The sequence below is a fragment of the Pseudonaja textilis genome, chromosome 14 (genome assembly GCF_049901715.1).
Source record: "Pseudonaja textilis isolate UNSWEBS1 chromosome 14, rPseTex1.2, whole genome shotgun sequence".
Taxonomy (NCBI): domain Eukaryota; kingdom Metazoa; phylum Chordata; class Lepidosauria; order Squamata; family Elapidae; genus Pseudonaja; species Pseudonaja textilis.
Genome location: NC_142003.1, coordinates 431,773 through 457,455, shown reverse-complemented (window position 1 = coordinate 457,455; position 25,683 = coordinate 431,773). Strand labels below are relative to the sequence as shown.

The 25,683-nt window shown below is 61.1% G+C and overlaps 2 protein-coding genes across 6 annotated transcripts; one reads left to right on the top strand and one right to left on the bottom strand.

The window, feature by feature from the left end:
* The first annotated feature begins 3 nt into the window (after positions 1 to 3).
* LOC113438871 (multidrug resistance-associated protein 1-like) lies at positions 4 to 21,229 on the top strand. Its single transcript, XM_026704459.2, has 31 exons — positions 4 to 585; positions 4,115 to 4,291; positions 4,588 to 4,713; positions 4,927 to 5,064; positions 5,546 to 5,671; positions 6,520 to 6,581; positions 6,901 to 7,032; positions 7,528 to 7,755; positions 8,130 to 8,307; positions 9,106 to 9,267; positions 9,389 to 9,481; positions 9,848 to 10,051; positions 10,189 to 10,335; positions 10,791 to 10,878; positions 11,151 to 11,223; positions 11,374 to 11,500; positions 11,752 to 11,928; positions 12,061 to 12,228; positions 12,419 to 12,596; positions 13,865 to 13,946; positions 14,414 to 14,510; positions 15,467 to 15,674; positions 16,250 to 16,560; positions 16,649 to 16,848; positions 16,933 to 17,059; positions 17,406 to 17,507; positions 17,990 to 18,136; positions 18,469 to 18,627; positions 18,961 to 19,127; positions 20,209 to 20,403; positions 20,507 to 21,229. The coding sequence occupies exons 1-31, from the start codon at positions 4 to 6 to the stop codon at positions 20,613 to 20,615; spliced, it is 5,070 nt and encodes a 1,689-aa protein (XP_026560244.2). The 3' UTR covers positions 20,616 to 21,229.
* LITAF (lipopolysaccharide induced TNF factor) lies at positions 21,177 to 25,683 on the bottom strand. 5 transcript variants are annotated; one of them, XM_087912767.1, is made up of 4 exons: positions 25,593 to 25,683; positions 22,697 to 22,897; positions 22,434 to 22,590; positions 21,177 to 22,344 (listed from the first exon to the last, which is right to left on the bottom strand). In XM_087912767.1, exons 2-4 carry the CDS (start codon positions 22,893 to 22,895, stop codon positions 22,236 to 22,238), a joined length of 465 nt encoding a protein of 154 aa, XP_087768893.1. In that variant the 5' UTR covers positions 22,896 to 22,897; positions 25,593 to 25,683; the 3' UTR covers positions 21,177 to 22,235. The 5 variants fall into 5 exon arrangements, with proteins under 5 accessions (XP_087768893.1, XP_026560250.1, XP_087768889.1 ...); XM_026704465.2 differs by lacking the exon at positions 25,593 to 25,683 and adding an exon at positions 24,630 to 24,698 and having other exon boundaries at positions 22,697 to 22,899; XM_087912763.1 differs by lacking the exon at positions 25,593 to 25,683 and adding an exon at positions 24,599 to 24,683 and having other exon boundaries at positions 22,697 to 22,899.

The following is a 25,683-nucleotide window of genomic DNA, read 5'->3' as shown; positions in this document are numbered from 1 at the left end:
GGGATGCTGAGTCAACGCGGCCGAGCTCGCCCGCTCGCCGGCGCCCTCTGGCGGCCCCGCCTGGACTCATCGTGGTCCTGCGAGACGCCCCCTGCGTGGGGACCGCGGCCGGGGAGGCTTCGCTTCAGCCGGGGGTGGGGGGCGGTGCATCCGGCGGTTCCCTCCCGGGCGCTCCCCCCGCAGGCGAAGCGGCTTCTGCCGCCGCCGCCGCCGCCGGGATCGCGCTTCCCCCGCCCTGCCCCTCCCCGCCCCGCGCAGCCTCCTACGGGGACGGGGGACCCGCGCTGTCCGTGGACGCCCCTGGCCGGCGGGGGTCGCGGGCGGGACGCTGGCCGGGGAGGCCCCGGGAAGAAGCAGCGGGCCGAGCGGGCTTCCCGCGCCCCCTCCGTCTGCCGGGCATCCCCACCCCGCCCAGGCAGCGCCCGCCCCCGGCGCCGCCGCTCCGCCCCTTCCTGCCTCCGCCGACCATCTGCTGCGCTGCCGGCTGTGCGGAGGGGCCCGGAGCCGCGCCTGCCCCCGCCGCCGCCTCCGCCTCCCGGGCAGCGGCTCCATGGCGCCCGCTGGCTCTGCGACAGGCCCTTCTGGGTAAGAGTCCCGGGCGGGGGTCCTGGCGGGCTCCGGCCGCGAGAGCGGGCCGCGCAGCGAGATCCCGGGAGCCGGCCGGCTGCCGCGTGGCCACCGCCGGGAGCCGCCGGGCGGGAGTCGCGCTGCAGCGGCTGGCTGAGCTGCGCGGGCTCTTTGTTTTGCTCCGGGCGCGAAGGATGCTTCGGTCGCCCGGGAGCGCCTGCCCGGAGAGGGCGCAGGGGAGGCGGCCCCGCCATCCTCCGAGGCCCGGGCAGGATCTGCCGCCGCGCCCGGTCTGGCCTCGGCCGACGGGGCAGCGCTCGGGCTCCCGGGCTCCGCTTCGGCGCGCGTGAACTTGCCCGGCGGGCGCGCTCCTTGGCCGGCGGCGGGTGTCCCCCGGGGAGGTTGCGCGGGTGAGCTGAGCGCGGCCCTCCCGCCCCCGCAGAGGGGCAGGCTTGACGGGCGGACACCCGAGGCCGCGGCAAGAGCCGGAAAAACCACTTTCGGGCCCCACTCGGGTTCCAAGGGCCGCTCTGCCAGGGAGGGCGCCTTTCTCGGCGGGCCTCGGTGTCCGGCTCTCGGCCGGCAAGGCACCCGGGGTGCTGCGTGTGATGAAGCCAGAGCTTGGCACCCTGAGGCTGGGGCTGAAAGGGGGGGGGCTTCTCCCTGCTGCTGCTTCTAAGGTGCCCTCTAGCCCAGGTGCAGGCACCAGGCCCGGACCCTCCTGCAGGCAACGCAGGGGCTCCACACTCCTTGGCTTCCCGGCACGTTGGCCTTTAAGCTGCCCAGGACTGTTAGCAACTGTTTGGTTTGCAGGCAGCCCTGCGATCAATATAAGCTTGGGTGTCCAGTTGCTCGGTGTTCACCTTCGGAGAATGCACTGCTGCATATTTCCCCCTCCAGCAAACCTGTTGCGTCTTGCCAGCCACCCTGCTGGCTCTCCCGATGCCCAGCTTCCCCACCCCATCCGTTAGCCATTGCTGTGGGCGTTGAACGTGGCGCATCTAGCCACAGGCCTCGACCTGCAAGGATTCCCTCTGCTTGAAGCGGGAGAGCAGATGGTTGCCAGGGAATTGTGCCCGCTGTTTGTTTATGGCAGTCGCTCTGTTTTCCTCTGTTCCCAGATCCCCGTCTGAGTGGGGAAGGATCCTTCTTGGCCAAGTGGCTTTCCTGGGAGTGGGACGGGCCCCAGCCAGGAGAGTCAGGCTGCGCCCACTTTCCTCTCTTCAGGAAAAAGCCAGTTATCAGCTGTGGGACAGAACAGAATAGCCTGTTGTATACGGCAGGCTAAGTCCTTGTGGAAATCTGGGATCATAACGTGGTGTTGGTTTCTAGACAAAATAGGTTTTCGAGTGTGTTTGGTTTGCTTCGCCTCACCCTAATGATTGAGCTTCCTGCCTTCTGACTCGCCTGGAAAAACGGTGTCATTTTTTAAGTATTCAGGCAAATACTTTTGTGCTTCTGAAGAGTGCCAACAATTGCAGAATCTTGGCTTTGCAGTGTAAAAAATGAACAACAGCCACATTCTGAGGCCCGAATTCTGAGAAATCTTGGCAGGATGGGCAGCTTTCAGAGTGGCAGGTGAACTCCCAGTATTAAAAATAAGCAGTAGAGAAAGAGGATCTTGGTTGTCAAATAATCACTGATCCAGAAATATCAACTGTCCTCAACTTGCAGGCGTGTGTATTATTCAACGGCACAAAATCTCACATTGTCTATATGGGAAAAGGCTTCCCATAGATCTGCTACTGCTTTAAAAGTTTAGCCAGACGTTGCTGCCTGTTTTTCACAGCTAAATTTGTTTTGTCTGCAAAATACAATAAATTGTAGCTCCGGCTCACCAGAGTTGAATTACAGCACCAGCAACTTTTGTTTACTGCATTTTAGGTAAAACGGTTTCAGGCCAAACAGCCAGTCTGTGGGCCTGGGTTGTTTGGGGCTTTAGCTCAGAGGCGTTTGCAAACGGAACTAAGTTGGCACGGGTGGTCAGTGCCCATTTGGCCCTGCAGTCAGCAGGATTTGATTTCCTTGCTTGTCCCGGGCAGCTCTGGTGTTGCTCTCCACTTATTCAGTGGGAGAGGGACCCGCAGAAGAGCTGCGGAGCTGTTGGCGCTCAAACGGTGCTGCCAGGTCCCGGCTTGGTCACTGGGGGAGAAACGTGCTGTGCTTGGGTTTGTAGGTTGGGGCATGAAAGCTGCTGGAGTTCCCGTGGGTGCTCTGGGCCGGGTGGGTGGAGCAAGTGGGCCAGTGGCCTCCTGACTCATCTTGGCCTAAACTTGGAAGCAGGAGCCGGGTAGGGCGAGGAGCGGCTGAGTGCAAAAGGCTTTGCTAAATTTGGCGGCTGGGAAGCCAAGCGAGTCACCTCAGGTCATCCCCGGAAAGCCGGCCAACATGAGGCACTTTCTCCTGGTTCTGGTCGATTCCTCCGAGCTCCCAGAAAGGAGACCTGGCAGGCCGCTGCTTCCCTTCACCCTGTGCCCAGAGCCCAGTGGGGCCGAGGCTCCTTGGCACTCCCCTTCCGCCCTTCTCTGCTTGCCTACCTGTAAAGCCCCTTCCCTTTCACCTGAGGACATTTTGGCCAGCCCTCCGACCAGCCTCAGCCTCGGCATGAAGAGTCACGCCAGGCCCCCAGGATGGCCCAGGGCTTTCCCCCAAAGAGTGGTCCAATTTTGGCCCCTTCCCCACCGCTTGACTGGGTTGCTGGGCGGTTCCAGAAACGGTGCGCAGGGCAGCCATGTCTTGACCCAGAAACGTTCTGGAACCTTTCTTGCAGAAACCAATGGGGGGGAGGGGGGAAAAGGGGGAATAGGGGGAAAAGGTTGGGGTGTGGCGGAGGGAGGTTTTCATAAGGCTTCCTTGACAGCCTCCCCTCTTCCCTTGGCCAGTTCCTGAATTGGTGGGATCTTTTGCCATTCAGGTAGCTTCCCTGTTGCCACCCTCCTTTCACAATTAAAAATAGCCCTTAATAATCTCCCTGCTGGGGTTCTGGAGAGGCCAGGGAGAGAAAGGACGGAGCTAATCTTCTTACTGCATTTTTGGGATTGCTGCAAAGAAAAGGAAGGAGGAAACAAGGAGGCATTCTCCCCCCCCTTCCCCTCCCCCCAAGCTTTTTCCTTCCCCTCCTGTGGAGTAGCGGGGGGGGGGGGCACCACCTGGCCCTCTGAAAGAGGTGGCCCTGCAGGATTTGCACCTGTGGCATTACCCGGGCATTGGGTGAACTGCAGTTTGCTAGTTCAGGCAGGGTTTTCCTTTGGAAGTGAAACTAGGAGGGACTCCCGAGGCCCTCCAGGCAGGGCCCCCCATGCAGGTTTGGGGTTCTCCTGGAACAAGGCAGACTTCAAGGCTGCCGCAGGAGTTTCCCCCTGAGGTTGGAGCCCAACTGATTTGCCTTCCCAGCTGGAGGGGCGTCATTGAAATGCTGCTTGCTTCGGGGCGCATTAACCCCCCTCCCCAAAAGGTAGGCAAAGCGATGCCCGACCGGAGTCCTCCAGGTGAGCGAGGGACATGGCCTCACCTCCTTTCCCTACCTGGTCTCTCTGCTTTTCCGCAGGACTGGAATCTGACATGGTACACGAAGCACCCGGACTTCACCCCCTGCTTCCAGAACACCGTCCTTGCCTGGACCCCCTGCCTTTACCTCTGGGTGGGCTTCCCCATCTACTTCGCCTACCTCCGCCGCCATGACCGGGGCTACATCCAAATGTCTCACCTCAACAAAGCCAAAACGGTGAGTCTGGGCCGGGCCAGCCCTTTGCAGCCGGAAAGCCCCTTCTCCCTTGGGAACCCTAGTGCTGGGGGCAGGGGGGGGGGCTGGAAGGAGCTTCTTTGGCCCCCCCACCCCACCCCACCCCCACCCTGGAGGCCTCTGCTGGGAGACTGTGTTGCGGCACAGGGGAATCAGGGAAGGATTGATCTGAATGCAGGCTTCCCCTTTCCGAGTTTTTCAGACTTCGCTCCCCTGCAGTTCTGTTGGCCTCTTGGTGTCCTTTCTGTCCCCTGAAAAACGCCTCTCTTGCCTTGCAGGCCTTGGGCCTCTTCCTGTGGCTCGTCTGCTGGACAGACCTTTTCTACTCTTTCTGGGAAAGAAATCACCACATTGAGCGAGCTCCGGTTTTTCTAATTAGCCCTACCATTTTGGGCATAACAATGGTGAGTGAGAGTAACTGGGATTGTTGGGTTTGGTGCATTTTTATCCATCAAACTTTCTCCCTTGTAACCACAGACGGCGGCCGTGATGCCCAGGACAGGAGCCGGGAAGCAAATATTGGATCCGGCCTGTTCCAGGGCAAAGTGAGCAGCTGTGATCCCGGGAGAGCCTCCATAGGCAGTAACAGTCTGTTCTTTTGACTTCCCTGTCTGTAGCTGCTTGCCACGTTTTTGATACAGTACGAGAGGATCAAAGGGGCCCAATCCTCAGGCGTGATGCTCCTTTTCTGGCTGATTGCATTGCTGTGCGCAGTCGTCCTGTTCAGATCCAAAGCCATGCACGCCTTGTGCCCGGTGAGCGCCAGCTTTTTGTGAGCAGAATCCTTGGCGAGCTGGAGAGGCAGTTGAATGAGTGAGGCTGGGGTTAATGGCGGGCGGAGTGCTCAGGGGCCTTGTGGCTTTAGAGGCCATAAATTGACCCCTTGGGGTTTCACGTGAGGCTAACCCAAGCCTCCCTTTGAGCTGGCCCATCCTCTGGGAAGAAAGACCACTCCGCCCACCCTGTGGCCGGCGGTTGAGCCAGAGCTGGTGGGGGAATCCGTCCGTGGTGATCACTCGAAGACTTTGCTGTGGGGTTTTTCAAAACGAAAGACTCTGAGACCAGGCAAGCACAATGTGCATCTCGTAGCGGTGAGTTCCCTCGATTAATTCAGCACCCGGGCAGATTCAACCAGAATTTCCTCTTGGACAGCACTGAACTCTCTTATTGGGAAGAAAGGGGCTGATGTTCGCAATTCCACAAACTTCACTGTGGCATCCTCGATTTCCTTCCCAGGATGTGGAAGTAGACGCCTTTCGCTATACCACTTTCTACATCTACTTCGCTTTGGTGCTAATTCAGTTTATTCTGTCCTGTTTCCCGGAACGGCCACCCTTATTTTCTGAAAACATTCATGGCCCGGTAAGTGTTATCACAGCAATTGGCCGAATGAGTCATACTTGGGTATTTAAGTAATGTGTGTGCTTAACGAGAAACTCTTTTTAATCTTCCGCCCAATGGCATGTAAACAACTGTTATCTATTTGCAACCGTTTGTCCAACCTCGGTTGTTTGAATGTCCAGCCTGTGCTACAATTGTTGGCTACGGTTTGGGTTAGTTGTTTGTTTTGCAAAGGTTGTTCTTTTTGGGCAAATAATGTTTTGTATGGCTACGAATGAGATTCCTCTTCTTCCCATTGCGGAGTATTTAGGGAGGGCGAATGCTTCAGTGCTTAGGAATGCTCCAAAAAGCCAGCAGGCTTTTTCCATCGTCTCTTGGATTATGGCCTTGAACCCCCTAATTCTGCTCCCACTTATGGGCTATTTTTAGCGTGTGGTGCAGCTGGTGGCCACTCAGGCCTCAGTGACTCCAGTGGCTGCAGCGCACCTGCAAAGCCAGGAGGGAGCTGGATAATTGGCTAAAGGTGGACTCTGCTGTTATCATTCCCTGACAATAAACACATTGCAGGCAGCCTTTGCTCCCACAGGCACGTTCCCTTCTTCCTTGTATGCAGCCAAGTTGGGATCACCAACTTCCTGCTTCGGGAGGTGACCCAGTGAGGTTTTCCCATCCTGTTGAAGGGGCTGAACCCTAAAACTGGCGCTGCTTTCAAGGGGCTCTGAGAGAGGCTTTGCCTTGGCTGAGCTGGCCATGTGGACGCAGCTGCCCTGCTTCGTGCTTGCCCCCCCCGCCCCCCAGCTGTCTGAGGGCCATTAGAAGCCGGTGACCCTCGATAACCAGCTGAATCCTTTCTGCCCCCCCCCTCCCAGAATCCCTGCCCGGAGTCCAGGGCTTCCTTCCTGTCCAAGATCACGTTTTGGTGGATCTCAGGGTAAGAAGACAGATATTTCTGTAGACATGAACTTCTTGAGTCTCCAGGCTGAAACCCCCCAGCTGAGAGGGGACTGCACCTCCTCATGGGTCAGGATGGCTGGGGATTCTGGGGGTTGTAGTCCCACTTACCTGAAGGGCACCAGGCTGAAGAAGCCCGGCTGAGCCGACTAGCCCTTTGGGGGCCCTGTGGGGTGTTTTGCGGTGCCACAATACCGTTTTTCCGAGAGGGGCCTGGTGCCCTCGCTGGGGGTGGGCAGAGTGCCCAGTTTGCAGCCCTTCTGTGTAATGCTGAGGCCGAAACCTCCCCTTCCCCTCAGGCTGATGATTCACGGGTACCGGCAGCCGCTGGAAGCCAAAGATCTGTGGTCTCTGAACAAGGAAGACACGTCGGAGGAGGTGGTGCCTGGCTTGGCTGCCCACTGGGCCCGGGAGTACGCCTGGGCCAGGAAGTGCGTGTTGCTCACAGCGGCTGGGAGCCCTCGGCTCCGCTTGGAAACCTCAGGCGGGGGCCTCGGAGGGCCCGCCAGTGCCTTTGCTCGTGGCCTTCTCTCTAGGACCCCTCCTTCCACGGAGGAGGCTGAGGCGGGCGGGCGGGAGGCGGGAGTGACTCTGGCCTCGGCCTGCCATTTGCTTTGGGGCCCTTCAGTGGAGTCGGCAATGACCAGCAGCCCCCGGGGTCTTCCAGCGCTAACTGGGGGCGGGGGGGGCTTCTCCTCCCAGAGCAGAAAGAGTCTTGCGGCTGCTTTCCCCGGCTGATGCCTCCGGGGGGCCTTGAGACGCAACTCTCGTCCTGGCCGTGGTCTCCTGGCCAGGAGCCTGGTGGTGCTGGAGGGTCCTGGTCCCGTGGGGGAGTCCCCACGCCACCCGATAGCCGGTTGGGGTGACCTGAGCAGCTCTTTGGGCCCTGAAGAGGCCTCTGTGCTAGCACCCTTCTGCCTCCGCAGGCTGCCCAGCCCCCTGCTCTACTCGCCCAAGAAGCCGGCCCAAGGGAGCAGCTCCAGCTCGGACGTGGCGGAAGAGGCCGAGGCCCTGATCCTCGGGCTGCCCCCCAGGAGCCGGGAGCCCTCGCTCTTCCGGGTGCTCTACAAGACCTTCGGCCCCTACTTCCTGATGAGCTTCCTCTTCAAGGCCTCCCACGACCTCATGATGTTCACGGGGCCCGAGCTCTTGAAGTGAGTGCCAGACGCCCCCCCTGCCCCTCACCGCACGGTTGGTGGCTTGACTGTTCCGTTGCTCCCTTGCCGGGGCTCCTCCTGGGGGCAGCCTGACCCCAGGAGGTCAAGAGGCTGAGCCCAGCCACGGAACCTCCCCCAACCCCTGGCTACTGGCTACCAACTCCTCTGCCCTTTGATGTCCTGAATTGCAGGCCGTTTTCTGTCGGGCTTCCTTTGCTGCTGTGAACCTGGCAGGTGTCTCTGCTTTTGTTCCACGGGCGTCCCAGCGCCCTGCGGCCTCCTGGCCTCGGGCGGGGGGATGTTTGGACCGGCCAGTCCCAGGGCCCGGCCTGGGGTTCCTTCCTGCAGCAGCTCCACCTTCTCCTCCCTAGGTTGCTCATTAACTTTGTCAACGACAAGAGCGCCCCCAGCTGGCAGGGCTTCCTCTACACTGGCCTCCTCTTCTTCACGGCCAGCCTGCAGACACTGGTCCTGCACCAGTACTTCCACATCTGCTTTGTGACAGGGATGCGGCTCAAGACGGCCGTCATCGGGGCCATCTACCGAAAGGTGCGGGGACGATGGGCACGACCCCCTGGCGAGGCGGCTGCTTTCTGCTTGGGGGGGGGGGAGGCGCCTCCGTCCTTGGCTGGACACGGGGACAGGGAGCTGCAGCCACAGCCTGAGACGCCACTGTCCCCCCGAAGGAACGGGCAGCTGCTCCTCTGGCGGGACAGGAAGCCTCGTGAGCCCGGAGGCCGAGGGACATTTCCCTCTGTGTCCCTGCCAGCACTGGCTGTGGAAGGCGCCTTCTCTGGCGCAGGCAGGGGTGGCGCTTCGTGGATGTGGCTTCTGGGGGCAGATCTGGCCATTCATTAACTGCCAAAGTGTTGGGGGACCTTTGGTGGGAGGCTCTGTGGGCATCGCGCCCATCCGCGGCTCATGATGGGCTCGATCGGCCCCTAACTGGTTGCCCCTCCCCAGAGCAAGGCCTGGCTTGTGATCCTGGCTCTGTCGTGCCGCCTCCCTGTGTCCCCCTCCCCTCTAGGCTGGCCCAGGGATGGAGCCGAGGAAATCCCACGATACTCAAGCCCTGAATGATGGTTCACGTTAGCTGTCTTGAAAACGGACTTAATTAGGACGAAATGTCACTTGCTTGCCCCAATTCCACCCCCCACCCCCCAAAAAGAGCAAGGGAATTTGGCGTAGCCACCGCAGGGACTATAAGCCCCAGGCTGCCTTCGAAAGGCTTGTGGTGGCTAATGGGGCCTCCAGCTCTGATCTCCCACCCGGCTCCCGTGTTCCCTGTGGTGGGCTCATGCTTGGCGTGGGGACTCCCTCGATGCTCAGGGCTCCCTCCCTGTCAAGGCCCTGGTCATCACCAATTCGGCACGGAAGACGTCCACGGTGGGCGAGATCGTCAACCTGATGTCGGTGGATGCCCAGCGCTTCATGGACCTGGCCACGTACATCAACATGGTGTGGTCGGCCCCCTTCCAAGTAATGCTGGCTCTCTACCTGCTGTGGCAGGTAGGAAGCGCACCTGGGTCCTGCGGGAAGGAGCTCCCTGCCTGAGGGGGGCGCCGCTCGCTCCCTGCGAGGAGGCCTCTCTGGATCGCAAGGCCTGACGAGCCTCCGATGGTCTCCTCAGAACCTGGGCCCCTCCGTGTTGGCTGGCGTGGCGGTCATGCTGCTCCTGGTGCCTGTGAACGCCGTGATAGCGATGAAGACCAAGACCTACCAGGTGGGAGGAGGAGGAGGAGGAGGCTCTGACGGGGCGCTCGAAGGGCCGTAGGAGGGGCTGCCATCTCTCCCCATATTGGCCACAGCCCAGGAGGCGGCACTGCCTGCCTCCCTCCCCACAGTCTTTGGCCTCTCCAGGCCACGGTTCTCGGCCCCTTGAAGGTGGCTGGGCTTCAACTCCCAGCCCCCCCCCCACCCCCCGACTGGGCTGTTTGGAGGTGCTGGAAATGGGCACTGCGTGGGGCTGATGGGAGTCGGAGTCCCAGGTGGCCAGAGGATGGTGGGCCAGGCTGCAAAGCTGCAGCCAGTCCGGGATTTGGGCCCCTGTGCGGGGGGTCTGATGGGCTCCCTGCGTGGCCGGTTCCAGGTGGCTCACATGAAGAGCAAGGACAGCCGCATCAAGCTGATGAACGAGATCCTCAACGGGATCCGCGTGCTGAAGCTCTACGCCTGGGAGCTGGCCTTCAAGCGGAAGGTGCTGCAGATCCGGCAGGAGGAGCTGAAGGTGCTCAAGAAGTCGGCCTACCTGGCGGCCATCGGCACCTTCACCTGGGTCTGCGCCCCGTTCCTGGTGCGTCTCTCGGGGGCCCTTGAGGGGCTTCCTGGCTCCCGTGGCCTTGGGGGGTTGCGCCTGCACCCTGCTGCACACCTGGCCAGGTGCCCCTCCGGGCGTGTGTGCGTGACTCTGCCCGGCCTGCTTGTCCCCAGGTTGCTTTGTCCACCTTCGCCGTTTATGTGTCCGTTTCGGAGAAGAACATCCTGGATGCCCAGAAGGCCTTCGTGTCCCTGGCGCTCTTCAACATCCTCCGATTCCCCCTCAACATCCTCCCGATGGTCGTCAGCAGCATGGTGCAGGTGAGGCTCTCTCGCGCTGCCGTCCGGGGGGGGGGACTCAGCGAGGGGCGGGGGGTCGCAGGTCTGGCCAGGGCTCAGCGGGAGCTTCAACCAGCCAGGCAGGATGGGTCCTCCTTGGGCTTCACGCCTTCAAGCCAAGAGGGTCTCCGGGGGAGAGAGAGAGCCCTGCAGGAGGGAGGCCCGACAGTCCCTCAGGGGCCCCTCCTTGCTGGCCCCAGAATCCCAGGGCAGAGCGCTCAGGAGAGGCCCGTCTTCTGTCGGGGGCCCTTCCCTCGGGTGCAGCGCTGGGGGCAGTTGGGAATTGGGTGGGTTCTTTGTTGGGCCGGCTGGCCTCCTGCTTCCAAGGGGGTGACCTCCAGAGCCCCCCCCGGTCTCCTCAGCCCTTGAGGCAGGCACTCTCTGGGGAGGGCCCGGGGCCACCTGCCCACTCTCACCCCCTTGGGGTTGGCCCTCAGGCCAGCGTGTCCCTGAAGCGTCTCCGGGTCTTCCTGTCCCATGAAGAGCTGGATCCCGACAGCGTCGTCCGAGGCAACCTCAGGAACGGTGAGCGGAGCCTTGTCGGCCAAGGGGGCCCTCGGTGTCGAGAGCAGCTGCCAGATCCCCTCCCCCCCCCCATTAAACTCAGCAGGGCTCATTGGAACCCCCAACACCTGCACCCTCCCCAGGGCTCCCAGTTTGTGACGTTCAGCCTGGTGGGCGCTGTGGGGCCTGCAGTGGAGGGGGGCTGGGGAGTGCAGAAAAGCACCCCTTGGGGGGGCCAGGGGGTCCCCACCTCTGTCCTGCTCAAGGGCCCTTTTCCTTTTGCCACCGGCTAGCGGGCAGCAACAGCGTCAGCGTGAAAGGTGCCTCCTTCAGCTGGTCACGGACGGAGCCCCCCGTGCTGAACAGGTAAGGCCCTGGCTGGGGCCCGCTGCCCCTGGTTGCTTGGGCTGGTGGGTCTCCAGCTGGGCCCCAGAGGTGGCTCTTGGCCATTGCTGAGGTCCCCCCATTTGGGCCTTCTGGGGGCCGAGGCTGAACTGGCGATTCCTTTCCTTCCAGCCTCAACTTGGCCATCCCGGATTCTTCCCTGGTGGCTGTGGTGGGCCAGGTCGGGTGTGGCAAGTCCTCCCTCCTGTCGGCTCTTCTGGGAGAAATGGAGAAGCAGGAGGGGCACGTCTCTCTCAGGGTGCGGGGGCAGGCGGGGCCCCTGAGGTGGGCGGGAGGGCTTGGGGGCCCTTGGAGGGTCCGGCAGAGGAAGGGGCGTCTCTCTCTGAGCCGCCTGGGCCACCGCAGCCCTCCCCCCGCCTGGGCTGGGCTGGCCGGGAGAGGGGGCCTCCCTTCCCTGGGTGCCGCCTGTGGTGGGCTACAGCCAGGGGAGTCCTGGGGGAGGGGCAGGCAAGGGAAATTCAAGTGGGGGGGGGAAATCTCTTCCCGCAGGGCTCCGTGGCTTTCGTCCCCCAGCAGGCCTGGATCCAGAACGCCACCCTGATGGAGAACATTCTCTTTGGGCGGGAGCTGGACGGGAGGCACTACCAGCGGGTGGTCGAGGCCTGTGCGCTGCTGCCTGACTTGGAGCTTTTCCCTTCGGGAGACCAGACGGAGATTGGCGAGAAGGTGCTGGAGGGGGCCGCCTCCATGGGCGCCACCCCAGAGCTCAGGCCCTCCTCCCCCCCCCCGCCCTCTTCTGTGGGGCCCCCGTGGCCTCTGGCTCCTGCCCAGCCCTGAGGGCGCTGCTCTCTTCTGCAGGGGGTGAACCTGTCAGGCGGCCAGAAGCAGAGGGTCAGCCTGGCCCGAGCCGTCTATGCCGACACGGACATTTACCTGCTGGATGACCCCTTGTCGGCCGTGGATGCCCATGTCGGGAAGCACATTTTCGACAAAGTCATCGGGCCGAAGGGCCTCCTGAAACACAAAGTACGCCGGGGGGGGGGGACTTTTGCCCTCCGGGGACACAAAGGGCAGTGGGGGGCGGGGGCGGGGGCCGGCCCCGATCTCCTCGCCCTTTGATAGGCAGCTGCATCGGTTGCCTTCAGCTGGCCCGGCAAGCCCGCCGTTTCCTCCATCCCCCAACCCCCAACCGCTTGGCCTCTTCCTTCCTGCCCAGACTCGGATCCTGGTGACGCACGGGGTCAGCTACCTGCCGCTGATGGACACCATCGTAGTGCTGTCCGAGGGCAAGATATCGGAGATGGGGTCGTACCAAGAGCTGCTGAAGCACGGCGGGGCCTTTGCGGAGTTCCTGCACACGTATGCCGGGGTGGATCACAACGCGGCTGGCGGAGGCAAGGAGCGGATGTGGCCACTGTTGCGTGGGCGGCCTTCTTTCCTTGCCCTGTTAGCGCCCTCTTGGGTTGCTGAGACGGGAAAGAGCCCGGGCAAAGGTTGCGGGTGGGCAGAATCCCCTGGGTGGCTGACAGCTGGAGGTTCCCTTCTACCTGCCTCTCGGGTGCTTCCTGTGGCTGGCGGGGGGGGGGGGCTCTGCTCGTGTGTTTGTTGTCTCTGCCCTTTTTCAGTGATTATTGACCAGGCATTTGTTATTTGGGCTTGTCTGATTGGCCGGTTGCTGCGCGATGTTGGGTGTGAATGGGGGCCCTAAGCCTGCAGCCTCCGAGGCTGAAGAGGGGAAGAGGCCCAACCCCGGAGGGGCTTTCAGCTTCTGGTTGTTAGACATTGGGTCGGAACAAAATCGGTCTTCTTCCTAAATCGTCGTTTTCAGACTGGGCTCCTCTTAAGTGTCCACTGGGGACTTCTGGGAGTTGAAGCCTTGAAGGTGCCAAGAGCCCTGACTGGCTCATGGGACGCCACTGGTGTGGCTGCTCCCACACCTAATTTGGGTTGCTTCTCATTCTTGGGCCTGGTTCGGTGCCAGTCAAGGGCTGGAGCGGCTCCCTCGTCCAGGTTTCTGCAGCGCCTCCAGGACTCCGGCTGTTATTGCCCAGATCGTTGCTCTGGGGGACAAACAGCTTCTGGCCTTGCCAGCTGGCACTGCAGAAACAAGGCCGGGTCATCTAATACCCTGAGAACAGAGTTGCTTCATTGGGCGTTTTCAAAGCTAACAAAAGTTTACTTGATTGTGGGAAGTGGAAAGGATGAGGGGAACTCTGGAAATCGCTTGTTTAACTCAGCCAGATTGAATTACACTTTGCAGACTCTGCTCCCCTTAAACAAGCCAGCATAGCTAAAAAGGGGCAACCGGGAACAGCTTAAACCACCTTCGCCTCTTCTTTGTTCATTTTCCTCCTTCTCCTTTGGAGAAGAAGCACTTTGAGCAGAGGAGGGTGGAGAGAAGTTATTAGAATCCACACATTTTTGATGGCTTGTATTCTTTACTAGGGGAAAAATAATTGCCCAAATTCTTAGCGGCTGTTCAGCAAGTCGATTGAAATTAATAGCCTCGGTTCTTAACGACCTGCAGAGAAACAAACCTCCCTGTCCAGAGTCGAGGATAGTCCTGGATAGTCACGGATTTAATCGGGAATCTCTTCTCTCTCACCTTGGCTGTTCCGTTTCCTGCACCAACCCTCGGTCTGCCTCTCTTGAATTCCTGCAGAGACACCCGGTCTGGTCACAAAGGAAGAGAAGCTGCTGGAGAATGGGGTCCTCGCCAGCGAAAACTCGGTCCAAGTGAGGAGGTGGGCAAGCGAGCGGCCAGGAACGATCCCCCTCCCTGCCCTGGCTGCCTTCCTGGCATCAGCAGGTGCCTCAACCCCACCTGGGGCCCTTCGGTTGCTGGCCGAGGGGGTCTCATGGGGGGGGGGGAAGGAAGGGGGCCGTTTTCTGTCCTGGAGGCAGACTCTTCCAGCACAGGGAGGGAATTCCTGCTCAGCCTGGATCTTCCCCGCCAGAAGGGGTGAGGGCCCCCCTGCAGTGGGCCAGGGCTGCATCCCAGCGGCCTCTGCTCTTTTGGAGGCCCTGCCAGCGGTGGCCTTTGCCTGCCATGGTGCCCTGGATCGGAGCCAACGGGGTGCCCACATGGTGGGAGGTCTTGGGTGGCTGGGGGAGGGGGGCACCTACAGGGGGCACCGAGCAGCCACACAGCGCCCGGTTCAGGCAGGGCATGTGGGCCTTGCAGGCACCTGAGCCTCTCCTCGACCTACAGCAGCGACACGGAGAAGTCCCCGGCCCAGACGCAGGCGGCACCGGATGGGAAGAACGCCTGGAAATTAACCGAAGCGGACACTGCGCAGACGGGGAAAGTAAGGGCCCAGCCACTGCCCACCCACCCGGGGGCCCCCAGTTTGCTCCCGTTTAGCCCAGTAAAATTGGCTCCCCTGACCGGCAGCAGAGGGCTTCGGCGTTGGGGTATGGCTGACCATGGCAGCCTCTGCCCAGAAAAGACCCTCAGTGGGGAAGACGAGGGCTGGCCGAAGGGAGCGGGGAGGGAAGTGTGAGAAAGAAAGTTCAGGCAGTTTGGCAGAGCGGATCCCCTCCCAGATTCCGTGAATGTGCCCGAGAGGGATCCAGTGGCCCTCTTAGCATCCCTGGGCGGCCTTGGAAGGGCTGCCAGTCCCTTTATTGGGGGATTAGTTCAGAGATTAGATGCATTCCTTTGTTCGGGGACAAAGTGCTTTAGCAGTCTTTATGTCAACCATAACGTGGCCGTTGTCCTCTCCTTTCAAAAAAAAAAGAGCCAGCTGCTGATCACAAGCACTTCACACTTGAATGAGGTCACAGCAAGCGGCTGGGGGTTGAACTGGCTGTTTTCCTTCTGGAAAAGGCTCCTGGCTGGAGGTTGGCCAGCTGGCCCCAGCCCCGGTGCCTGGGTCGAGTTCAGGGCCTTAACTCCTGGCCGCCAAGGTCGTGTCCGTTTGCCTTTCCCCACCGGGAGGCTGTGAACTGGCCAGCGGCAACGATTCCTGGCTGCCCTCCCTCGGCCCGCCTGGACTCCCTCGCCCCCGCCCCGCCCCCCAGGGAAGGGAAGTTATGGAAAGGGCACCGTTGCCTCTGTCCCCCGATCAGCCAGGGGAAGCCTCCCCGCTTGAGAGCAGACCCAGAAGGAGGAGAGGCGGTGTGAGCTGGGACCGTCTCTCACCCTGGCCATCCGGGGGGCCTGGACCCGCAGCAGGGGGCCTCCTGCGACCTGAGAAAAGGGGGCCCCTTGTGGAGGCAGCAGATTCCTGGGCTCCTCTGAGGGCCGCCTTGTGTGTCGCAGGTGAAGACGACGGTCTACTGGGAGTACATGAGGGCCATTGGGCTGGTCATCTCCTTCCTGAGCCTCCTCCTCTTCCTGTGCAACCACGTGGCTTCCCTGGCCTCCAACTACTGGCTCAGCCTGTGGACAGACGACCCCGTCCTCAACGGGACGCAGCAGCACACCAGCCTGCGCCTGGGGGTGTATGGCGCCCTGGGGATCTCTCAAGGTCTGCCTCCCCCCCTTCCCCCCGCGGCCCTGGCGGGTTTTCTCTCCTCCTGGCCTGCAGCCCACCTGGGGAGGGAGGGAGGGAGGGGACTCTTCCTGGCTGTGAATCCTGCACTTGGCTGGCCCAGAACCCCCAAAGTTTCCGGGTCTGCTGAGGGTGAGGCGGAAGGGAGTGGAGAGGAAGAATGGAGGGGAGGCTGCTATGGGCTGGGCGCTGCCCTCGCCTCCTCCCTTCTCTGCCCCGGGTGCTTCAGAGTCTGCCCAGCGAGGAGGGTCTGGGGGCCCTTGCCCTGCTCTGGGGTGGCTGGAGGCCCAAAGCTGGTATCTTGCTCTGAATGGGGTATTTCTGTGGTTGGGGTCTGAGGCCCATTGGCTGGCGCCCTTAAAGGCATCCCCTGCAGGGGAAGCGGGCAAGGCAGCCTCTTCCGCTGGGATGGGCGACCACGGGCAGCCTTTGGGACCTCCCAGAATGCTCTCGGGCCCCCCATGGCCCAGATCTCCTTGTTAGGGCTGAGCGGGCCTTCCTGGGCGGCTCCAGCCAGGCCCACGCTCCCTTTGGCCTCTCGCTCCCCGCAGGTGTGGCCGTGTTTGGCTACTCCATGGCGGTTTCCGTGGGGGGCATCTTCGCTTCCCGCCGTCTCCACCTCGACCTGCTGCACAATGTCCTGCGGTGCCCGGTGAGCTTCTTCGAGCAGACCCCCAGCGGGAACCTGGTCAACCGCTTCTCCAAGGAGATGGACACCATCGACTCCACCCTGCCGCAGGTCATCAAGATGTTCATGGGCTCGCTCTTCAACGTGCTGGGCGCCTGCGTCATCATCCTGCTGGCCACGCCAATTGCAGCCGTGGTTATCCCTCCCCTGGGACTCACCTACTTCTTCGTGCAGGTAGGGGCCCCGCATGCCCTCCATGGGGCTCCCTTCCTGGTTCTGGGGGCCCCTCTGACCGCCAGCCCTTCTCGTGCTTTCTCTGCAGCGCTTCTACGTTGCCACCTCACGCCAGCTGAAGCGCCTGGAGTCGGTCAGCCGCTCCCCGGTCTACTCACACTTCAACGAGACCCTCCTGGGCGTCAGCGTCATCCGAGCCTTTGGAGAGCAGAAACGGTTCATCAGGCAGAGTGACCTGAAAGTGGATGAAAACCAGAAGGCCTACTACCCGAGCATCGTGGCCAACCGGTAACCCTGTTGGGGAGAGGACCGGGAAGCCCTCCCTGGCCTTTAACCTTTAACCCTTAACCCTGCCCTCCCTGGCCTGCGCAGGTGGCTGGCCATCCGGCTGGAGTCGGTGGGCAACTGCATCGTCCTCTTCGCAGCCCTGTTTGCTGTCATCGCTCGCCACAGCCTGAGTCCGGGTCTGGTGGGCCTGTCCATCTCCTACTCGCTGCAGGTGGGACAGCTGCAGGGCGGCCTGGCGGGTTTGAGCCCTGCCCCTGCGTGAGACGCATCCTGCCGTGGGAGGGATTCCGGTCAAAGGGGGGATTTTAGGATCGCATAGATGCGATGGCCGTGGCCTCTCGCACGAGAGGGGGTTGGCTGGCCAGGAGAGGGGCAGCCTGCTTCTTCTGGCCCCTAAGACCCAGTCCTGCCTTGGGCCAGGTGCCCTTCCCTGCAGCCTCTCGTGGGCTGCGTTCACCTTAAATCCGGGCCCACCGTCCCTGCTGGCGGCTGCCTCCAAGACGGTGCCCTCCTGCTCCGATTCCTCCGGGCCTGAGCAGTGCGCCCCTCCTTTGCAGATCACTACTTACTTAAACTGGCTGGTCCGAATGTCTTCCGAGATGGAGACGAACATTGTGGCTGTGGAAAGAGTCAAGGAATACTCGGAGAAGGAAAAGGAGGCCAGTCTCTGCTCACAGTTGGGATGGGTTGCTGGGCCCCAAAGCCTGGAGAGGGTGGGGGTCAGCCCCCTGAACTCCTCCTAGAATAGATCCTATGCGCGCCCCCCACCCCCCCATTCTGTGGTCCACCCGTAAGAAAGACCTGCGCCTCTCATGTTCTCACTTAAGATAGACTGCCCCTAAGCGAGAAGGTTCCGCCTGGTTAATGCTTCGGAATGCCCCTGCCTGAGCTTGGGTCCTGTCCATCAGAGGGCAAAGGGGCCACAGGGGCCCCATCCAGTTTCCAGGCCACTCCACTTGCAGAGCAACAGTGCCCTCCGGTGGCCAAGAGTGGTGGCATGGTTTGCCTTAGTCCATTTGAGAGGCCCAAGTGCTGGGCAGGGGGGCTGGGCCTAAGGGTTGAGCCGGTGGGTGGTCTTGGAAGGTCCCCAAACCGCGGAATGGCTGGGGCGCATGAGCGCCTAATTTCCCACCTCTTGCAGGCCGAGTGGACCTCTGAGCGAGAGGCTGCCCCACCCGGCTGGCCTCAGGAAGGGCGGGTGGAGTTCCGGGGCTATGGGCTGCGCTACCGGGGCGACATGGACCCTGTGCTGCGGGACGTCTCCGTGGTGATACGTGGTGGGGAGAAAGTGAGTTCCCGGCAATGCTGGTGGTTGGAAGCAGGATGGAAGGTGGCCGAGAAGAGGCTTGCTGGCCCTGGGGGCGGGGGGAGAAGCTGGAGAAGGCAGGAGCCCCTTCCATGCCCATCTGGACCTGGGAAGCAGTACAGAGACCGTGGCCCCCACCGAGGGTCCCTCAGCAGAGCCGCCTCTGCCTGCAGAGGTTGGGGTGGTTTCCTGAATGTCCGTCCGGTGCTGCCCACACACAACCCCCCCAAATGGGCTCAGCTCCTCTTGGGAGGCGGGGCCCTGTTTCTGCCTCGGCTGCAGGCCGTCCCATCTCTGCTCTCCGGCCTCGGCAGGTGGGCATCGTCGGACGGACGGGGGCTGGCAAGTCCTCCCTGATGCTGGGCTTGTTTCGGATCAAAGAGGCAGCGGAAGGAGAGATCCTCATTGACGGGGTCAACATCGCCAGAATCGGGCTGCACGACCTTCGCTTCAAGATCACCATCATCCCGCAGGTCAGTAGGGGCTGCCTTGGGGCCTGACCTTCTCTGCAAGGCCCCTTCTCCTGCCCCCCCCCGCCGCCCCAACCGGAGTCCCATTGAAGGGAATCCCCTGGGAGGGAAGGCAGGCAAGCAGAGCCTGGATTTGAGCCCATGGAAAACGCAACGCCCAGGTCCACCTCAGTGGTGCGTTTGTAGCTTTGAAGCCCTTTGGAGATTTTAAGCTTCCCACCCGGAGGGCTGTTCCAGGAAGGGGGGAGAAACTGCCTCACGAAGCGGCTGAGGGGCCCTTTCTGTGACCTGTCCTGGAGGGTCCGTTCTCTTTCCCGCTTCCTCTTGCCCACCTAGGATCCCATCCTGTTTTCTGGCTCCCTGCGCATGAACCTGGACCCTTTCGAGCAGTACTCCGATGACGACGTCTGGATGTCGCTGGAGCTTGCTCACCTGAAAGTCTTCGTCTCCTCCCTTCCTGATAAGCTCCTCCACGAATGTTCAGAGGGCGGAGAAAACCTCAGGTATGCAGGCAACAAGGCTTCGAAAGCCCCAGAGTTTTTACCACGCACAAAGGTGCGCGCACGTCAGGCACGTGTTTAAGAACATGATGCTGAGCTCCGTGAAGCTTGTTTGCCTCTAAACTGTGGCTCCGCCGGCCCCTCGTTACGCTGGCACTGCCAAGGAAGCATCTGCTGGCTTTGCAGGCGTTGCACAGCTTTGGATCAGCTTTGGCTGCTCTCTGGCTGTGAGCCCAGCTCTCCCTCCAGGACTGATTCACAGGCCTAAGAACCAGGTGTGGTTCTGGCTGTTTGGGAACCTGGGAAGAAGCAGGTGGCCCCGGCTCCGCCCCGCAAAGCAGCCTTGTCTCAGCACAGCGCCAGGAGTAAAACAGTGCCTGGTGTTTTCCTGCTTGGTTCTCTTTCCTGGGGGGAGGGGAGGGGCGCAGTCCTCCAGCGTTCGCCTGTTTAGTCACCAACTCAAGGACAGGCTGACTCAGAGACCTTAGAGATAGTTGTGTTCTCGTAACTGTGTCGTTATGGAGGATCACACACCCAACTGACACAAGATCGTCTTTATATATTGTACCAATTTAATGCTTCCAGTTGGATAACAGAGAACGCATTTCTTCTTCCTTAATATATTCAGTTCTCTTTCTTCTTTGCTGTTCCTTTTTCCCTCTGGATCTTTTTCTGTTTTTTTCTGGTCCTGTTCTTTCTTTCATTGCAAAAAAGGGAGCTGCCCATTTTGGCTGCAGCCTTTTTGCAAAAGGAGGGTGCAGTGGACGTCTTAAGTACTCAAGGAAATTGATTTCTGATATGGGCTGTAATCGGGCAGTTTTTGCTAGGGGCCTGGAAAATGCGACTGAAATTATCAAAGTCCAACAGATCCAGGCAAACATCTCCACCCTTTCAGGAGCAGCTGTGAAAAGTCAGTTTTGAGATAAACAGAAGGCAGGCTCTGGATACACACACACACACGTGCACACAGAGCACCTTATTCCGGCCTGTGACTGGGAAACGGGCACAAGGACGCCCATCGCCTCTGTTTGCAAAATTCCTGCTTTGTTTCCAAGGAAACAAAGTTACCCTTTCTGTCTTCAAGCGTGGGTCAGCGGCAGCTGGTGTGCCTCGCTCGGGCCCTGCTGCGGAAATCCAAAATCCTGGTTTTGGACGAAGCCACCGCCGCGGTAGACCTTGAGACGGACAGCCTCATCCAGTCGACGATCCGGACACAGTTTGAGGGTTGCACGGTCCTGACAATTGCGCACCGCTTGAACACCATCATGGACTACACGCGGTAAGGCTGCGGGGGCATCGACTGCTGGCAGGGGTTGGCCCAGGGTGGCCCTTGTGGTGGAGGGAAGGGAAGAGGGTGATGGACGGGGCTGTTGTCCATTTAGGGTGATCGTCCTGGAGAAAGGCCGAATCGTGGAGTGCGGGGCTCCTGCTGACCTCATCGAGAGGGGAGGGATCTTCTGCAACATGGCCAAAGATGCCGGCTTGGTTTGACCAGGTGAAGCCGGCCTTCACTCACACACACACACACACACACACACAGGCCCAAGGGAAAGCACAGGCAAGCTGGCAGCATCTGCTGGGATCCGCAGTTGCCTGTGCTCCCGTTTTGCACCAAGAGCTGGCACCCGGACAGCAAAGCAGCTGCTTCCTCCTCCTCCTCGCTGGAGGCAGGGAGCATGTCTGCTTGGAGCGCAGAAGGGGCTCCCCTGACTTGAATCTTGCTGGAATTTCCATCTGCACCCAAAAATCTGTATTTTATCTTATTCTGGTGGTGGGAGAAAGGATCCAGAGAAGCTGTAGGTTCGGCTGCAGGAGTTTCAGAAAGGGCCCTTTCAGGTTTTTAACAGTTTTCGTTCAGGAGTTGCAGAAGGTCAGATGCTGTTATGATGGAAAAATGCGAAGTTTCTATGCCCCCCAGGCGCCTTCGCATATCTTCCGGCATTGCCTTGTCCCATGTTAAGTGAAGGAAGGCCCTCGGCCAGCTTGGGAGTTTAGAAACGTTTGTTTGAATAATGTGGACCGTTTTTTAAGGGAAAACACCCTAGACATCTCTTTTCATAGAAGATAATTATTTAATTTTTGTAAATAAATTTCTCTAAAGTTGAGCAGACTAAAATTTTCTTTGCTATTTTTGTAGTAAATTGTTTTGGGTTGGAACACGACCCTTTCTGTTCCTTCCCAAGCGGCTTGGGGGTCTCGGGAGCCACATGTCCACCAGTCGCTTTGAAGGTGAAGTGGTGCCCCTGATCTAGGCTGCCTGGCCCCAGTCCGACTGCCTCCCTGAAGCGCGCCCTGGCCCCACAGACGCCCCGAGCGCTGGCCAGCCTCGCTTTTTCCCCACGACAAGGTGGGCTGGGCCAGGTCTCTCCCTTCGGAAAAACTAGGGTCGCCTGCAGCGCTTTCTTTTTGCAAGGCAGTTTTATTTCAAAAGCTGAAAAAGTCAGGACTAACGTTTGGAAGCAAATCAGAATAAAGTTGGACTTGCAGAGCCAACATCTTTAAAGTGCTCCAGAGATTCGCCTCCCTCTCCAGCTACTTTGCTCTCCCCCCCCCCCTACTAATCCCCAGGACCAAAGGCCCTGCTCCCTGGCCGCAGGAAGCCCCCTTGAGCCCCCGAGGACAAAGCTGAGCCTCGGTCAGGCTGCCCTGGGCCAGCAGCACCCGCTGTGCTTTCCACGGCAGCCGCAGGGCCTCTCTTCCCCCTTGGAGGGCTGGGGCAAACACTGAGACTGAAGGGAACACCCAGCCCTGGCATCGCAGCAGGCCCTCCTGCCGCCCACATCGGTGGCTCCATTACTTGGCGTGTGCCCAGAGGCAAAGGGTGGGAGCCCTGCAGGGCTTGGGTCAAACCCTGGAAGTGTCCTGCCATCAGCCTCTGTAGGTGCTGCCGCAAGCTCCCCCTGCAGAGGAGGCTGGGCCCAGAGGGGCAGCCTCCGCAGGGTCGTTTTGCTCCTCCCATGGGCCTCTGTGCAGGCTGCGGCAGGCCGAGGTTGGGGGCAAAGGCTCGAGAGGCGGTCTGTGTTGCTCCAAAGTCTTGAGGAGAGGCTGCACGGGCCCCGCATGGCGAAGCGAAGGAGGCTTTGCCTTCCTGGCACGGGGGCCCAGACCCACTCAGAGGCGCTTGTGGACGCCCAGGAAGGCGTTGCAGCAGGGGCAGAAGTGCTGGACGTCCTGCATGGCGTCTACGCAGAAGGGGATCAGGCAGCAGCCCAGCCAGCACCTGCGGGAGAAGGCAGAGTGTGGCTGCTGCTTTCCAGCTGTGCGGGGGGGGGAGGAGGGGCTGCCCTGCTTCCCATGGGACCAACTTACCCCAGCAGGGCGAGGCCACCACAAGAGAGCCAGGCCAGAGCTCCGGGCTGGTACGAGATGCGGGTCACAATCACCTGGTTGCAGGCAGGGCAGCAGATTTGCATGGGGTGCTCCAGGAAGATGAGGGGCCCCGGGATGTAGACAGTTTGTAGGGGCACTGGAGAGAGAGGGAGAGGCGGGAGGTTCCGGGGTGCCCATTGCGATGCCCCAAGACCAGCTCTCTTCCCCCCGGGCAGCCTCCTGCAGGCACCGCTGGGACTCACCTGGAGGTATCGCTGGGGCCGGCTGGGGTTGCATGCCATAGGGCTGGGCTAGGAACGGAGGCTGGGGCTGGGCTGGGTAAGCGGCCGGTGCCCCCTTCGCAGGAATTCCCCCTGCAGGCGGGTAGGGAAACGGCACTGGATTACTGGTGCTGGTCGATTCTTCGTAAGACGGTGGAGGAGCTGAGGAAGGAGCAGCCATGTCTCTAGGAGAGAGGCCAAAAGGAAGCTGGGGTGCTTGGCCGGCCCCTTGGAGGAACAGCCCTGCCGGGCGGGGGGGGGGAGCAGGAGCGGCCCAGAGGAGCTCCGCACTCCTGGTCATCCCCCCACCCCCCGGCTCCTTGCCTGCATTCCCAGAAAACAGGCATCTGTTTCCTGTTCCAGGAATTAAACGCCACCCCTCCCCCAACAATATTTACAAAACAGGTCAAACAATGAAGCTCTGAGTCAGCTGCACAGCGGGGGGGGCACGAGAAAGACACAAAGCAACGCCATCTTGGTCTGGTCTAGTACCGGATGGGAGAGAGAGAGAGAGAGAGAGAGAGAGGTACAGCCCTCAGTTGGCCTTGGTGGCATGCCCGGCCTACCTCGCAGGGCTGCCACTCTTGTGCCAGGAATGCTGCCACCCAGAGCAGGCCCTTAGCCCAGATCTCCTTTGCCCCGGGAGAAGGCTGCCAAACCGGGTGGTGTCACCAGGGTCCCTAAGAGGAAGAAAGTGCTGGGGGGGCTCTAATGACTCAGAAGAAAAAGGAAGAACTTCAGAGAAAGACACACACACACACACACACACACACCATCTTGGTCTCAAACTTTTCATTCAGGGAAGTGGCTTCTGTAAGGTCTGAACAGCCAGAACAAAACCCAAACAGATGGAAGTGAGGGGTGGCTGTGGCAGGAGGGCCCTTGGCAGGAAGGGGGCAGCCCCACCAGCCCTGAAAGGGGCTCCAGGAGGAGTTTGAGAAGAGGTTGCACAACTTGGTAAGTATGCAAAAACATTGCTGGTCCTTGCAGCCTGCTCTCAGCACTGCCTTCCTCCTGGGGGCTGACCTTGGCTGCTCCCCCCCTCCCCCAGGGCTTCAAGGGCCTCACAGGGGTCAGAAAGCCAGGAGGGACAATTGGTCAAGGGCCCCCAAACCAGACCTTTGGCAGGCAGCCCCAGCCGCTCTGCCTCCACACAGCCAAACCCCACCCTGCCATTCCCCGAAGCCGAAGCCGGAACTGCCTCTCCCCAGGCTGCCATTCTGCAATGCTCCTGGTTACACAACCGGGACTTTCGGCCTGATTGCCAGGACTTCCCTGAATGAAGCAAAGCCGCCCCCACGCCCCGCTTGCTCCCACAGGCAGAGCAGTTGCCTGCAGCCATGGCCTCCTGGGCCCCCCCTTCCCCAGCGAAGAGGCCTGGGCAGAGGAGGCAGCAGCTGCAAAGTGCGGGGAGGGGTCCCATTCTGCAAGGGGAGCAGCTAGCCCCCCCTGCCCAGGACCTGGGGGGAGGGGGGGGCATTTCCATCTCAGCCAAGCCAGTTGCTGTTAGACTTCCGCAAGGGGGAGAGACCCACGCACCTGCTGAGGCCCCAGAGTGGCTCTGGAGAGGCCCGGGCCCCTAAGAAGCGGGGGGTGGGCAGCCAGCCTTTGTGAGGTCAGAAGGAGCCACTGCTATGCCAGCCTCAGAGAGGGCAGCAGCCCCTTGGACTGCCTGTGGGGCAAAGCAGCTCACCTGCCCGGGGTCACAATGCTGCCCTACACTGTCACCTCCTGTGTGAGTAATGGTCACCCACCATGACCGCCTGCCCCATCCCAGTGTGTGGGGAAGTGGTCAACTGTCCCAAGCAGTGCTAGGACTGGGCGGGGTGGGGGTGGGGGTGGACGTGGCCTGGAGAGAAGAAGCGGAGATGCCATAATCCATACCCAGGGCTGTGATTGTGCCAAGAAGCCTCACCGGTGGAGCAATTTTCAGGATGCCAGGATGATGATGGTTAAACTCTGCTGCCAGAGTCACTTCATAAATGTGATGAATAAATAAATAAATAAGGAGCGAGTGGAAAGTTTCAATGCCCAGCCCCAGCAGGAAACCGGATGCGGGTTCAAAAGAAACTGCTTCAGAAGAAAAGCACAGGATAATGGGACAGAGGACAGGCCTCTCAGCTGATGGTCCATCTGAAAGCCTGAGAAAGGCTTTCCCTCTTCTCCTTATGGGCCATGGGCTGGACTAGATGGTCTCTAATGTCCTCAGTCCTTGCACTCTGTGATTCTAACCATTCCGTGTGCTACGGCCCCCGCTGCCCTGCCTCCTGTGGCATCCATCCTCCATCACCTCCCTCATCACTCATCCCCCAAAGGCCTGAGGCCCAAGCACTGAAAGGGGCGGCTGCCTGCCCTGGGCTCGGGGCCTCTTTCTTGCCCCCCAAAGCCAAGCACCGACCCCCTGGGTTGAGGGAGGGGGTCTCCCCGAGGCCAGGCCGCCTCATTTGCAAAGCCCCCCCCCTTCCCCGAGCGGCTCCCGCTTGTGCTCCTAAGCCGGGGGGCGGAGCGGGGGTCCGGGCCGGAGCCCCCCCTCCCCTTCCCGTCCTTCCCCTCCCCCGGTAGAAGCGCCGCGGCGGCCCCCGGGAAGGCCAGCCGAGAGTGCGGCAGAAGCCGCCCGCTTCGTCCTTCTGCCACGGGCTTCTTCGGGGCGCTGCCGCAGGGGGCAACCCCCCGGCCGCGGTGGGGCTCGGACGCGCCCGGCAGGCGGAGGCTGCCGAGAAGGAGCAGCGGCCGCGCTTCGGAAAAGCTGCCGCCGCCGCCGCCGCCGCCGCCGCTCCCCCGGCGGGGCCAGAGCTCCCGGGCCCTCCCCGCCGGGCCCCGAGGGGCCCAGCCGGCGCGCCCTCCCGCGCGGGGCCCCGGAGGGCGAGGGCCGCCTTACCTCCCGCTCGCCAGGCACGCTTCACCTGCTGGCCGTCGGGCTCTTCCGCCTTGCTGGACCTCCAGCTCCGCGCCCCTCCCGCGCCTTCAGG